Below are 15,524 nucleotides of genomic sequence, written 5' to 3' on the forward strand. Positions count from 1 at the left end.
TGGCTGAACGTAGGCATTTCCTTGATTTTATGGCTTCTGATTGGTCCTTGTTGTGGTGGGGCGGGGCTTCGTGTCGCTACTACATCACCTCCTTTGTCGTTGCCCAGCAGCTGCTGCACTCTGCACTGGAAAGTCCCTGACAGACAGAGGGGCTAGTCTGTAAAACCTTCTGCAAAACCTGCAGCTCGCTTTGTCATTTTGACGGAGACTCACCTCAGCTCCTATATCCTAAAGATCTACACTTGTCTCTGATTGTTTACGTTTTATTCCTGATAGCCAAGTTGCTGCCGATGTTAGCTGTGTTAGCAGTAAGCTAGGTCTTTGTGTGGCTAGCTGTTTGTCGAGGATGTTGTTTTACTAAGCAGCTCTCTCGTCTTCGGGGTAAGGAGGAGGGGAGGGTTGGCTGCGGATGGACATCTCGTCTCATGCTGCGTTCAGATCGCGGCGTCACAATCACACAAAACGCCTCTAGTTGGACGCGTCTTCATTTGAGGCAGACGCTTGAAACTCGTTGACGCGCGGCGGATTTCGCCGAAAGTTTAGATTGTTGAACTCTGGCGTCTGACGCCCGCGGCGTTGACGCTTGACCGCGCCGCGACGCACCACTAAGTGGCCTCTGAAACTACAGAGTACCGTGTACCGCCAAGGAACATCGTTTCTCGGCCGAGGAAGGAGATGGGAAACTGTCTGAAATCTCCCACCTCCGATGACATCTCTTTACTTCACGAGTCTCAGTCGGACCGGGCCAGCTACGGGGACGGTGCCGACCCAGACCAGGAGCCGCCGCCCCCTTATGAGGTAACCTAAATTTGACTCAACAAACTGCATCTGACCATCTCCGGGCGGGTTTACTAAATGCGTGTTAACAGGTCGGAACTGTGAAGTTGATAACAATTAATGTGAAATCAGGAAAATGTACAAGCACAAGTCAGAAAAACGAGTAGAGAACTCGGGCCAAAAACGTCTGACCCAGGTCGCACTTGACGTCACCCACTTTGAGGAGCAGAAAATTAGCTTATTTGTCTATTTTACACAATTTAGCTCTTTGAATAAAAGTTTAGAAGTTTAGGGGACAGAATCGAGCACAACATGACCGAATGCTCAAGCCACCTCACCTGGCTTCTCTCTATGTGGAGGAGCAGTGGCTCTACTCCAAGCTCCTCCTGTGTGACCCTAACTCTAACGGAGCACTCATACACCTTGCGGAGGAAACTCAACCACTTGTATACGCGATCTTAAAAACAGGTCTTGGAACTGGTCTGACGTACTGCCTCCTGCTCCAAGGGCTGATCAATCCTTGGCAAAGGGTGCCAGACCCCATAGTACCAAGCACACTACTTCCATGAACCCTCAAACACGTGGTGAAGGGTATGGAGCTAGTCCAGTGTTTCCTCTTCTAGGACAAAAACTACTGCTCCTGCATCAGAGGATCGACTATCGGGCTTCAGTGCCCCGAGCGGCATAGAAAATAGAGGCTGAGAACATGGTCCACTCAGACTCCACATCTCCCTAGCCTCCCCCAGGGTCTGGAAGAAGCTTTCCAGCTTCCCGGAGGTGTGAGCTGAAGGTTCTCCTGACAGATCGCTCTATCAGCAGACCCTCATGATACAGTTGGGCTTGCCAGGTCTTTCTGACTTCCTCCTCTGCCATCGGACACCACTCACCACCAGTGGTGGTTGGATGACAGCTCTGCCCCTCTCTTCACCCGAGTGTCCAAGACACACGGTCGAAGGTCAGATGACACAATGACAAAGTTGATCATCAACTTTCAACCTACGGTGTCTGGTGCCACATGCACTGATGGACACCCTTGTGCTTGAACACGGGAGCATGGCCCAACATTGCTCCTTTGGACTGTGCCTGGCTGAGCATGAAGCTCCTGATAATATAGCAACTTAAGGTGGAGGTTCAAGTTGATTTTATTGATGAGCTCCAAGGACCACATGAATCCAGCCTAATAAATGATAGGTAGTTTTCTATTTTAAAGAATAAAAACTAAATATTTGTGTGCCACCTACATATATTTACACATGTACAATGATGTATCAGGTGTAGTATTAAGTCCAAATTGTCTACCTAGAAAATATGTGTTGGTTTTATAAGAACAAATACATGCTGTTGTTAAATTGTTCTGTTAATTATTTTTTGTTTGTTATGCAAGAGATCAGCTATGTACAGGATCAACATAGGCTGAAACACACTGACCCTGTACTTTCATGGCTAATCCTCTTTGTTGTGTTCAAAGGTCCACTTTTCTCTCACATTCTCCTAGTAAAGTAAGATTGTTTAAATCATTTCACTTATTCTTCTATTGTAGTCATGTAGGCACACCTGTGTGTCACTGACCCCACATAGTTCTGACAGCTGTTTTTCACCTCATTCTTTAATCAAGAGAGGCTGTCATGTCATGTGTTGGCAACTAAATTATGTTAAGTCTGTTTTTATCTGTAGATTTTACAATACAATTTTGAAGCCCAGTTATAAATTACTAATTGAAACAAAGGGTATACCATCCTATACTTCTGGGAGTGGGAATGTGAACTGACCAATCAGAGCTCTCCTTCAGGAGCAGACTCAGGTTAAACTTTGGGTTAGAGGAATAAAACCTGCTATGTACAATGTTAGGTTCAGAGTGAGTTACCATGGTGATTGACTCAGGGCTAGGTTAACTCTATGAAATTGAAAACACCTAACTGTTGTGCAGTATAGGAAGTCACTGGCCTCCTGCCAATGTACTGTCTGTTAGTGTCCACACATGCACTGTCTCTGGCACTGGCCCCGGCCTGTGGTCACTCTGGGATTACGAAATGAGCACTTGCTGTAGAGCAATGCATGGCAAAAAAAGAGACGTTGACAATTGCACTGCTGACCAATGCACGATTCACAATTGGAAACTTGTTATAGTCGTAGAGAGCCTTTATTTCCCTCCATAGGCACCAGCAAGGGCAGTGGCTGTCAGGGGTGGAGCTATTCAGCTGATCCAAAGCTTTAGTAGCCCAGCTGTGTTACATACTTAGGAGCAAATTCAAATGAAATATCTAACAAAGGCTTAAGGTTTCTACGTTCAAATGTAGTAAATTAATATCTTATTTTTAACAGTTAGAGAAATCCTTTTTCAGGACTTGCATGAATGCCAATAAAACAGTTGGGGTCTAATAAGAGTGTGCTTAACCATGACAGGCTCCTGTTGTAGTGTAGTGTATAAAGCAAAAAGAGGAAGGAAGTACTTAGAAAGATTGCCTGGTTAGACCGGTGTCAATGTTGTGTGACACTATAAATCTAGTCTACTGAATTATACTTAATAATTGCTTTTATTGTTTAAGAAATTACAGTAAAATGCACAATAATTAATTTAAAAGCAGAATTATTTTGCATTTACATCTATATAGTCAGGTAAGCTGTGATTTAGTAGTTGTACCCTTGACTCATTCAGATCTTAATATTGCAACTATCTTAGTCAGTTTAATAATTTTGGTTTCTTTACATTGACTTTTTTCTTTTTTAAGTGGTTTTAGTTTCACTTTCAAAAGTTAGTTTTGCCCCTTTCGTTATTGCTCGTGAATGTTCTAGGATTTTGACTTGTGCGTGTTGAAAAAGGGATGGTTAGCCTTTTATTTCTATCTTTATATTGAAGAAGTGATTTAGTGTATTGTATAGCATTATAAGCAGTTTTAGTTTTTAAATATTTAAAGTTATATTTTTGCCTTGTAGAAATGCCACAATTTATAACAAATTACAAAAGTTGTTCCTAGACAACCAAGAAGTCAGTATGTTACGATTATTGTGAGAAGAAATGTCACGATTTAACGATTACTCCCAATTACTGACATGACCAGGTGGACACTGGATTCTTTATTTCAATTTTATCCACATTGTCTAATACATTGCTGTTTGTTTGCAACCAGCTTTGTAAAAATCAACCTTTCTAAATTATAAAGTTACATTAATGTGACTTATACAAATAAAAAGCACTTCACATTTAGGTGTTCTTTTTTGAAGTATACCGAGATGACGTAACCGATTAACTGAATTATTAAGGCATCTCTATTCATGATCGTAGTCTTCTGTCCAATATGGACTATAATAGCAGAAAGCCTCATATTGTATGACTGTAGGTGTGGTGTTCACTTACTTGTCCATTTTATGTTAATGTTTTTGTGTGTTCCTTTTTATACAGGAGCAAATCCACGTACCTGTGTATCATCCGACACCCAGCCAGGCTCGACTGGCCACACAACTGACTGAAGAGGAGCAGGTTCGCATTGCCCAGCGCATCGGCCTCATCCAGCACCTCCCGAAAGGCGTGTATGACCCCGGACGGGACAGCTCTGAGAAAAAGATTCGAGAGTGAGTATAAAGGCTTTGTCATTTCTGTCCTACTGTGTCAGTATGTTATAAAGACTAGATTCTTGCAGTTAATATACAGTTAATATATTCTTTTATCTACACTGTGTGGACAATGATTAGGCAAATGAGTATTTTAACCATATCATGATTTTTATGCATATTCTTCAACTCCAGACTGTATAAACTTGAATTCTTATTGGATTTGAGCATACCATGTGATGTGTATTTGTCTAAAGAGGGAGGGTGGGCAGCTTCTTTTCCTCAAGCAAAACAGGCCTAAAAAGAGATTGAACTTACTCTGAAAAGTCAAAAAGTGTAAAAAAGTCTTTCAGAGGGATGCAGTGCTCTTCATATTACAAAGAAATTTGGAAATGATCGCAAAATCATCAAATGTTTTGTTGCAAATAGTCAACAATGTCGCAAGAAATGTGTTGAGAAAAAAGACACAAATTAACTGCAAGATATTTGAGAAGAATCAAACATGAAGCTACCAGGGAACCATTGTACTTCAGCTCTGTAATATTCCAGAACTGCAACCTACCCGGAGTGCCTGGAAGTACAGAGTGTTCAGTGCTCAGAGACATGGCCAAGGTAAGGTAGGCTGAAACCCGACCATTACTGAACAAGAAACATAAGCTGAAATGTCGAGTATGGGCCAAGAAATATCTGAAGACAGATTTTTCAAAGGTTTTATTCTGTGACTCTTGACAGACTAGATGGATGGACTCGTGGCTGGATCAGTAATGGGCACAGATCTTCACTTCGACTCAGACACCAGTAAGGTGGAGGGTAGGATTAGGGTACTGGTAAGGGCTGGTATTATTAAAGATGAGCTTGTTGGACATTTTTGGGTTGAAGATGGACAAACATGAATTCCAAAAACTACTGAGTTTTTAGAAGACACTTTCCTCAAGCGGTGCAGGATGATGTTTGCATCTTTCAAGAGGACCACGATTTTATTTTTAAGTACTCCACTATGTATTCCATGAAAGGAAAGCTTATGACCATTGAGAAGAAGGGTGGCTATACTGATCATAGATATTTATATTTTATTTATATTTTTTTCAGGTTCAGATTTGAGGATTATTAACATTTTGGATTGACTGAGGGCACTGTCGTAGTTTGTAGTTATAAAATTAATTCTTATAAATACAACTTGCCTAATTATGCACACCCCCTCCCCTTGTAAGTCGTCATGTTGTACTGTGTTTGATCATGTGCTTATGTTACGGAGGTATTTTTTTGTGTCCTGACCCAACATTATGCTCCCCACAGGAGCATGATCTGGAGTTTGTGTCTTTTTTTTTTTCCTCCTTCTCTCATGTTTATGCTATATTGTTTTTCTTAAAGGTGCCCCTGGGATAGGGTGCGATACCTGAATTTCCCCTTCAAGTTATCAATAAAGGTTTTATCTATCCATCTATTGTTCTGAGCAATTATGTTATATTCACATATATTAATTGACATTCATGGCTTAAGATCCTGATATCCTGTCTTATAAAACATTTCTTTTTAACTTGACATAAATTAACTGTGCCTGGCAGTGTCCTATGCTAGTCTTCAGTATACAATACTGTGAGTTCTAGTGGAATTATACTATTATACTGAAGGAAATGCCAAGGCTGAGAGTTTGAACTATAAGATGTAAAGCATTGTGTTTAAATGTATATCATTACTGTCTAATGAGTGTCTCTTCTGCACAGGTGTGTGATTTGTATGATGGACTTTGTGTATGGAGACCCGATTCGGTTCCTGCCCTGCATGCACATTTATCACATGGACTGTATAGATGACTGGCTGATGAGGTCTTTTACCTGCCCTTCCTGTATGGAGCCTGTGGACGCCGCTCTGCTGTCCTCCTATGAGACCAACTGACCCACTTGGCCACACTGTGTGCCAGCCTTTACTGTATCAGTGGCTCGTCAGGACACAACATTAAACTACACACGCATTCCACCCACTTTCATAATGTGGATCTTTTAGCTGTGAAGTGGACTTTTCAAAGTAGGTCTAATTTTAGGGTGCTTATTTCTCTTGGTGACTGTGTATGTGGACATGCTCCATGTTCCTTCGTTGACCTGCTGGACAGGATTTAACATTAGGATTAGATTCAGAAGGATCTGTCAGATGAAGAAATGAGATGAAGAAAATGCTGTTTTATTCTAGACTTGTATTGTTTTGTACTTAAATTTAAACCACACAATCACACAGTAGCACATATTCCTCCATCCATTGCTCTTAGTATTTAATTATTTATAAAACTAACATGATATCTGGTTCATTTGAAGCATACCTGATTTTGCAGTTGCTTGTTATATGATGTGCACAGAGGCCTGGCTGGGCGTCTAACAGCTTGCTTTCGATGCAAATATTTGACCACTGATGGGCTATGGAGACACAACCAAACCTTTGTGCAGGCCTCTGTGTTACCAGCGCATGGACTGCCTCTTGCTGTCTTTATAATTAGTTTGTTGATTTGTGAAATGTTTAGTTTGTATTTGTAAATCAGCATAAGGGCTTTCTTGTGTTTACCAGCAACACAAACACAGTAGATGCAGATGAGTGAGTGCTTTAGTTTTGGTAATATTGTGGTGTGTATCTTAAAGCCTAAGATGTTTTTGCAGAGTAGTGGCAAAAGCATTTTAAAAAAGTCACAACAATTTACATGCACTTATACCGTACATATGAGGGACTACACCACGTAAAGGGTATGCATTTACTGTTATGGTTTATTTCCAAGAGGTGCTCTGAGTAAAACTATTTATGCTGTAAACTTTAAGCACTTGCAAAATTTCCACTTAGATTTTGGGAAAAGAAAATCAAAATTTTCTTTCACCGATATTTCTTTGTCACCTTAAGTTATACAAGGCCAACCAATGGCTGCTAAGACATACAGTACAGTTGTAAAATAATAGTAGTGCGAAGTCTTAAATTACCCTTAGTGAAATAGGCTGTGGGAGCCAATCTGCCTTGTATCTTTTGTCTCCCTTTATATGCATAGATTTTTTTGGATAAAAAAATCAAACAATCATCTTTACCCAACAACTTTTAACAATCTTTTTTATTGGGCTTTGCGTTGTTATTATGCATTTTATTTCCTATGCAAAATCATCATTTAAATCAACATTTTCACTAAACAAATCTGGGAATAATTAGGTGGAAAATGACTGCCAAGGAAAAAAGAAATTTGGAGACAAACCCATAATTTCCTTACTTTTGATGCATTTGCTTTTACTTTGTGTCTTTGCCATTTATAAAATATTAGAACAAGCGACATTATCAGTGCTGTAAAAGTCAGGTCACATTGGTTGTTTATCTGTCTTAAAGTTTCTAAACATTTTTAACTTCTCGCTTTAAACTTTCTGTTCTGTTTATTGTCCACTTTACAACAAAAGCACAAAGTATAATTGTCGTAATACCGTATTTCTTCTGCCAGTCCACTTTGGCATGTTGGTAAGAACTGATACAAGTAATCATGCCATGAGTGCTCTGCAGTGAGTGTGACCTTAAATGGTAGAAACCCTGTAGTGGTTACTGTTGTGAGTGTGTGAGCTTTCTGTATTGTTGTGTGACCGAGTTTGTGAATATTTGAGGTGGATGCCAACACCTTTCACTTTTGCACAGTACTCAAATTTCCTCAGCAAATTATTTCCTGTTTCTCCATCACTGGTGGAGCTTCCTTGGCCTTATATTATTTGTAAATGCAACCTAATGACAGCTGCCATAATTTCAAGATTGGAATTTGCATTATATACAAATATATTACAATTGAAATGCAGCTTTCTTCCTTGGTAGATTGGAAAACAAAGGAACTATTAAATATCCCCTTAAATCCAAATTTTTGAGATTTTTTTTTTTTTTTTTGTCAAAGTAGGATTGAATGAATGTAGAGTTGTGTGTTTTGAATGCTTGTTTACTTTTAAGTGTAAATATGGTATATGTATGATATGTACAACAGACAAAAATAAATTAACAATGCAGCACAAAGTGTATTGATTTATTCGTGTTACATGCATGGTAAATAGTTACATAGCACTTATGAGTTGTTAGCCTTGTTATTATTGCCTTTCCCAATGATATGACAGTCGTTTGAGAAATAACAGGCCAAATGTTTATATAAAGGAATACAGTAAGCCCTCCTACCGCTCCTCTCCGGCCTATCCCAACAGGGCTCCACCCTCTGGGCGCTGAGCCACAGGCCGTGGAGACTGGAGACGGAAATCTAAAGTTTTAAAAACGTTATAAATTACGTTAAGTGTTTGCTGGGTCGAACACTTACTGGTTCATATTTAACGGGTTATTGCTTCTTTAGGCTTATTCACTTTGCACAAGTATTGGGGTGTCATTTAAATTGTGTTACAAAAATGTCTTACCTTTTCCTATTTCTATAGATCAATTTGCTAAGCACTGCTCATAAAACCGCGTTGCACACATGCTTATGCGTATTGTAGCCTATCAGCCATACTTTTAATCATTAAAATAAACAGGACATTTAGGCTATTTACTTTCTGCCTGTCATTGTATGAAGTGCGTGTTCTGGATCCCAGGCAACGCTAGAGTCACTTGTCACTGAAAAGGTAAATGAATCAATCAAACTTTATTTATAGAACCATTTACCATTAAGGTGACCAAAGAGGGTCACATTAAAATCAACACAATAAAAAAAGGTAAAGGTAGTTGTTAGAAGCCTGTTATGTAGGCCTAATAAGCCCAGGATTGAATCGTATATTGTAGCTGCAATCATTACCCATTCGGGACAAGAAAAGGGTCCTATAGTTAATCTGTTTTGTGTACGATTTTGCGACTCTATATAGTATATACATCTATAGCTAAATGTTGTCGTAGTATCATTTGCGGTTGAATGAAGCGGGGTCGTCACTGTTAGGCTATGGGCCTAGGGCCTATCTGAGCCAGTTATGTCGCTGTGAGTCCCTACCCATCCGTGCTTTGTGGAAGCGCAGTGCGTCTGTTTAACAGCTTGACAACACTTTTGTGACCGTACATGTCAGCCAAATGCAGCGGGAGGTAGCCTCTATCATCTGTCACGTTCACGTCTGCACCGTGGTCCAGCAGCACGCGCACAGTGTCCTCAAAGCCCTCACGCGCAGCGTCATGTAATACAGTGAGGCCGAAGATGGGGTCGCGCACAGTGGGATCTGCCCCTCGGTCGAGAAGTGCTCCGACCAATTTTGAGTTTCCCAACATCGCCACCTGCACGAAGACAAAAGGCCTAAATAAGTGAAGCGCAGATAAAAAGAAAGAGGCCTCAAGCGCAGCACCACGCCTACTCTGCAGAGATTCAGATTCAGCTGGTCTAATCTGAGTAGCCTATGCAAAAATGAAAAATGTAGGCCTTTTAATAAAATAAATGTTGAATCTTATTGGAACAACAACAACAAATAATAATAATAATAACAATAATAATAATAATAATAATAATAACAACAACAATAATAATAATAATAATAATAATAATAATAATTATTAATAATTATTATTATTATTATTATTAAGCATCAATAACACAGTTAGACTTCTTCCCAAAGTAAGTGCAAAATGGGACACCGAGACCCATATGGCATTTAAAAATAAATTAAAACAGCTGGTAATAAATAAAGGATTATAAAATGTATCAATTAATTTTTTTCCAACTGCAACTTATAGAGACAAAGTAAAATATATATTTAATACATATCAGACAGCAATATTACCTATCCAGATAAATAGGCCTATAGATGCTTTACTTATAAAATGAGTTAGTTAAGACCCATCAGTTTTTGGGTTGCCACGTTTTTTGTTGTTAACATTTAGTTTATAAAAAAAATGCCACAGAGACTTTCCATAATTTGCTTTGTTTTTCTTTATATTTTAAAACCTACATTTGGGGCCTATAGTTACCAAAATGGATAATGAGGAAGTTAAGAGCACATGGTAAAGCAGAGTAGGCCAGCCTTTAATATTTTAGAATTGCAAATTTCAGTCGAATGTAGGCTGTACATATAATAGCCTTCACTCTGGAAAAAATTACATTTACTGACCTGTAGTGCAGTTCTGTTGTAGCTGTTTAGTCCATTTATTGCTGCCCCTCTTTTAAGACACAACAAGACTTCATAAAGATTTCCTTTGGCAGAGGCATTGCAAAGCTCATCTGCAAGAGATTTTTGTTCCATTTGTGGGAAAAGATAAAGTCACAAAGGTTAAGGTGTGGTGTTTAGCAGAAACGGGTAAAATGGAGGAATAGGCTATTGCAGAGTGGCAGTTGTGAGGACCTCCCTCAGTCTGTCACATGCTCTCAGATGGGCCTATCATGTTTTCTAACCCAAAGGACTGGGAATTAATCTAACTGTGTTATTTTAGAAATGCTACCTAACACAAAAGGCAACAATGCCTTTCAATCAAAATCTGAGATATAAGCAAACTAACAGAAGTTTCTTAGGCCTACAGCTATTACTACTTAATATACAGTTATAGCCTACCCATCTACTGGGTCTACTAGGTTAGCCTGTTGTGAGTTCAAGAAATAAGATAATAAAGAATTCTTCACATTTCCTTACCTGGACTGTCTTGAGCATATATGGTCTTCTATGGTCTTGAGCTATTAAGGCTGTGCAATTAGTATAAATAATTATTTATTTTCTTCCTCATTGATCACAATTGATCACTTTATTTTATTTTGTCTTCAAAAATAGGTTTCAAATTATCAATTTCCTAAATGTAAACAAGACATATTTTTTATCTAAAATAGTCCTATGTATTCCACCAAAGTCTAAACTCTGCTTCAAACCACAGGCTTTATACTCACAAGATTGACTGTGGACCTCGATTAAAAAGATTACTTGCCTGGCCAACCAAACCTAACAAGTAAAAAGTAGAATGAAAGCCAGGCAACCTACACATAGGCTATTACAGACGATCATAAATGACTGAATCTCAATTAAAATTCCATTAACTGCATTGGCCTTAGAGTAAACTGACTGTTGCTATCCAAACTCGTCTTAGGAGCTGAGTTTTTCAATTTAGATTCCAAAACATGCAAATATCCAACGCAGTTGTGACACCGTACATAGCCTTAAACTTATATAAGACGCACAGACCTATCCAGAATACCTTAACACGGACCAACTCAAACTTAGGCTACTTAGCCCTATGACCCAGGCCCATTATGTAGGCGGACTCATCAGCATAATAGCTTACTATCAACCTAATAGCTCTCTATAAAGATTGGTGTCCTCTAGACTTCTAAAGTAATCCAAGCTCTAAAGAAGAATAAGTCTACGACTTGATACGACATTGGAATAAAAAATAATGATACCTACCATACTCCCATACAGCTATGAACGCAAAAAAGGCGCTCGTATCATACAGTGTCCCGAGTGTGCCTTAAAAATGCAGACATCTGGTCTATTTAAGACGAACAATCAAAACTAATGACTGCGTTGGTTAATGTAGGAAGTGGAGCCTGTCCCTCTTCATACATTTTTGAAAGTCTTACCAAAATGAGTCTGGAGACATTGATTGGATAAAAGCTGACAATAGGCGGGCTCGTCGGCTTGGATGGCTTTTGCTAAAATGATACTGTCGAAGCCGTGGCCTAACCACGCATCTGACAGCCATTCCCGTTATAATAGCGCCGCTTAGCGGTAGAAATGAGAACAAACACGTTTGACAGTATTTTCAAGCAAAAGCTGCTGCTGGAGTACATCCGCAAGGCAAATTATCGCTAAACTATTTGTAAGTAATGAGCCTATGCAGAATTAGACTATAGCTATTATTTAGAAACCTGACCAAGGAAAACTGCATCCAACTGGCATAGATTATGTACAAAATGAGTAATAATATTGTAATAATGTAGTTTGCACATGTTTGCACAGTAAATCTATAAGGTTTGAATTAATTAAGCAGTAACTCTAGACTACAGTGCATATAAGTTCTTGTTCATTATTTTATATCAGTCTTTTTTTTAGAATACAAGGGTTCAAGCTAGTTTTTTGAGAAAAGAAAGGATATCCACTAATTATAATTACACAATAGTTTATTAATTTGTCATGCAGCAATTGTGGTTTTATTGGCCCATAAAGGTCTCTCAAAACAAAAGTAAACTAAGCGGTTCACGACATCGTTTTACAACATTTGTTCCTTCTTTACGCCAGCCGTAAAGCAATGGAATCGTTCACAATAATGATACGAGATAACTGAAGACTATAACGTTACTTTTGTAGATTTGTACATTTTAATTGTGCGTACACCGTTTAGATATCTATATAGTGTTTGGTCTGTCAACCCTGTCTTGTCAACACGTTATAGGGAAGTATTTTAAGAGTTGTGCCCCTCTGTGAGGCAAGAAACGACGTGAAGCAGTGGACGGATTGTATTTAGCCAGTCATTGCCATGGCCTCCGAAAGCGGCGATAGCAACATGGACAGGGAAATGATTTTGGCTGACTTTCAGGTCTGTTTCCCAATGCATATATAGTTAAGAGTGGGTGTAGTAAACCGATTTCAACAACAATCAAAACAAAGTTCTGCTAAGCAGAACAGACGAACCTGATGCACCGTATCAGCAGACATGAGCCGGGGGTAGCTAACCCCTCGAAGCTAACATACTGACAGCTTGCTAAACGAAAATTGTACTGTACTGTAGGTCATCAGATTATTCTAACAGTAATCTAACAGTAGGTTTTATTTACAGTTACAACAGCTTTTTAAAGTACAAAACATGGGATTTGTGTCGTATATCGTATTTACTTATTCAAGATACAGCGGAAAAAGACTTCTCAAGTTGTTTACATGACTGGGATATCAAGGAATCAGTCCTTGAGAGACAGAAACCTGTATTTTTTTTCTGTCGCAAATATGACTAGACTTGTTCTAACTGGAAATAACGTTTTCTGTTCAAAATGTGTAAGATAAACCAGAAGAAGACAATTCCTAGTTTATCTTTTTGAATACTACTGTCTGGTATAGCAATTACTGTTTTTGCAATATGAAATGTACTGTATCCGGATTTTTCTGAAATATTTCATAAACATTGCTATGTTCTTGGATTTGAGGAATTATTTCAAGTAGGTCTGCAATGATTAATGGAAATAATCCAGTCGACTGGGCAACTGTGTATCATGTTCACATGTAACATATATGTGTTCACTTTTAACACTTTTAACTGTAATCATTAACTGGACAATAGAGTTTAAAACACATTCCAAAATTATAATAATTACTAAATCTAAATGTCAAAAATAATAAACAATTCTGTCTTATCTAGAAGTGTATAGTCACCTTATTTCAACCTAATTTGGGTTTGAAATTAGTTTAACTAATCTCAGTGCATAGTAGAAATGAAAATGAAAATGCTTTGATTAGTTAACACATTTTAAAATGACTGCTGACTAGTTGACTATTAAAATAATTGTTAGTTATAGCCTTAACTCACTATTACAGTTTGTTTTGGATTTCAAACTGACAATCTCATCAAACAACAGAAAGAGTTCCTCAATTTGGGTTCCCAGATCATAAATTTGAACTAGGATGCAATAATCCAAAAAGGCTCTCTGATGTGATATATTGCAACCTCTAAGATTGTGTAGTTGTTTTTGAATCTGGACAAGTGCACACAGCAGTACCTTTAATGTTTATGTCTTATTTTTGCAGGCTTGCACTGGGATTGACAACATTGCAGAGGCAATCACACTATTAGAGCTTAATAACTGGGACTTAGTGGTAAGTGCTTGGGGTTTGATCAGTAATAATTTCATAGCTCAATGCAAACAGTGCAAGACTGAGTGAAATTTTAGAATCTCATGCACATGTGAACTGTTGTGATGTTTCTCATAGAAAGTTCTTCAACTAACAATGCAGAATATTCCGTAGATGAGTGCAGTGGTAACTTCGAGCTTGTAATTGTATTTTTTTTAACTTACTAGGCAAAAATAACTTCTGATGACACCTGCATTTCAACAACAATCGAGTTGGATTTAAACAAAGGCTTTGTCTGAGTTGGCCATTGTTATGATCAGTGTGTGTATTTTCCTGTCATATTTTTTTTACCCAGCTTACTTGGTATAGTATATGTAGAATTTTCTAATCCAAGTAAATAGCACAATCAAATTGTCCAGTAACAATTATAACATAGATTTATTCAATAAATATAACAGATATTTAACATTTTGTGTTTTGGTTCTCAAAATTATTATCCATAACTTGGCTAATGGCAGATTGATATGTGTGTAGCACTAATTTGAGTTCTACACATTTATCAATCTGGAATGGCTCTTGAAAGGCGGAACGTCATTGGAAATATTTAAAGCTGATTAGGAAAAGCATCACAACAACAGAACAGAAAACCAAGAAATCTTAAAAATTATTCCCAGTTGAGAGAAAACACAAAGTGCTTCCGTTTCTTTCCTCAAAAACGAAATACTTTAATTTTTTTACTCTTATTACAGGCAGCAATCAATGGAGTGATACCACAAGAAAATGGAATTTTGCAAAGGTAATGTTATTTTAATTAAATAAGTATTGAATTAAATGAAAAATAACATGTACCAATGTTATTGAATTGCTAAGAGACTTATGGTTAATTGTCCTATTTTATAGAATTCAGTCTCTATTGAGCACTTTAGATCAAGGAACCACTCACCCAATGCAGACACTGTTAAATGTCTTGCCTAAGGACATTGAAACTCCTAAGTTTGGATCAGTGGACAGACATTCTCTACTGCCTTGAAGGCAGGACCTCCATGAGGCATCTGCATAAAATTCTTATCAGTTTCTTATGGCACCTACAGTACTTCCAAACTAATGGATTATTTCATGAGAACATTTCAATCTCAAAGAACTTTATGAAAGGCCCAGTCATTAGCCCACAGGTGAGGGCCCTTGTTTGCAGGAAGATGCGCAATTTCCACACAGCCATTTGGTTTTTGACACCTCTGCACATCCTGAAGCTGTGTTATTCTCGTGAAGGAGCCCTTCTTTCTCCTCTGGCATGTCCCTGTTATGCCAGTATGATGCAGGTCTGCTAGAACATCTAAGTTACAGTTGGTCTTTGAGAAAAACTAAATTCACTGTTCAATGATGCAGTAGTAGATTGGTGGGGCAGGGAAATCTTGTTCTTGAAGCACAGATATGGTGTTACCTAACCATAAGTGAGATGCCTAAACCAATAGCTGTGAAAATGAT

General features: G+C 38.3%; 2 protein-coding genes across 3 annotated transcripts in view; both read left to right on the top strand.

The window, feature by feature from the left end:
- Positions 1–133: 133 nt before the first annotated feature.
- rnf11b (ring finger protein 11b) lies at positions 134–8,323 on the top strand. Of its 2 annotated transcripts, none has more exons than XM_055164586.1 (3): positions 134–798; positions 4,178–4,347; positions 5,698–6,188. In XM_055164586.1, exons 1-3 carry the CDS (start codon positions 676–678, stop codon positions 5,777–5,779), a joined length of 375 nt encoding a protein of 124 aa, XP_055020561.1. In that variant the 5' UTR covers positions 134–675; the 3' UTR covers positions 5,780–6,188. The 2 variants fall into 2 exon arrangements, with proteins under 2 accessions (XP_055020561.1, XP_020780416.1); XM_020924757.2 differs by having other exon boundaries at positions 141–798; positions 6,051–8,323.
- A 4,177-nt stretch (positions 8,324–12,500) lies between these two features.
- faf1 (Fas (TNFRSF6) associated factor 1) overlaps positions 12,501–15,524 on the top strand; it is a 40,344-nt gene continuing 37,320 nt past the window's right edge. Inside the window, exons 1-3 of the mRNA XM_020924766.2 lie at positions 12,501–12,795; positions 13,995–14,063; positions 14,789–14,835. Coding sequence (XP_020780425.1) covers positions 12,736–12,795; positions 13,995–14,063; positions 14,789–14,835 — 176 coding nt within the window. The 5' untranslated portion in view covers positions 12,501–12,735. The remainder of the gene's footprint in view (positions 12,796–13,994; positions 14,064–14,788; positions 14,836–15,524) is intronic.

The sequence above is a fragment of the Boleophthalmus pectinirostris genome, unplaced genomic scaffold, assembly GCF_026225935.1.
Source record: "Boleophthalmus pectinirostris isolate CB_2022bp ecotype Guang Dong unplaced genomic scaffold, ASM2622593v1 HiC_scaffold_7, whole genome shotgun sequence".
In the NCBI taxonomy this organism is placed as follows: domain Eukaryota; kingdom Metazoa; phylum Chordata; class Actinopteri; order Gobiiformes; family Gobiidae; genus Boleophthalmus; species Boleophthalmus pectinirostris.

Bases quoted from the DNA above. Each gene is read 5' to 3' on its own strand.
- rnf11b (XM_020924757.2), top strand. From the start codon at position 676: ATGGGAAACTGTCTGAAATCTCCCACCTCCGATGACATCTCTTTACTT. The intron at 799-4,177 runs GTAACCTAAATT...CTTTTTATACAG, and splicing joins AGCCGCCGCCCCCTTATGAG to GAGCAAATCCACGTACCTGT. The intron at 4,348-6,050 runs GTGAGTATAAAG...TCTTCTGCACAG, and splicing joins TCTGAGAAAAAGATTCGAGA to GTGTGTGATTTGTATGATGG.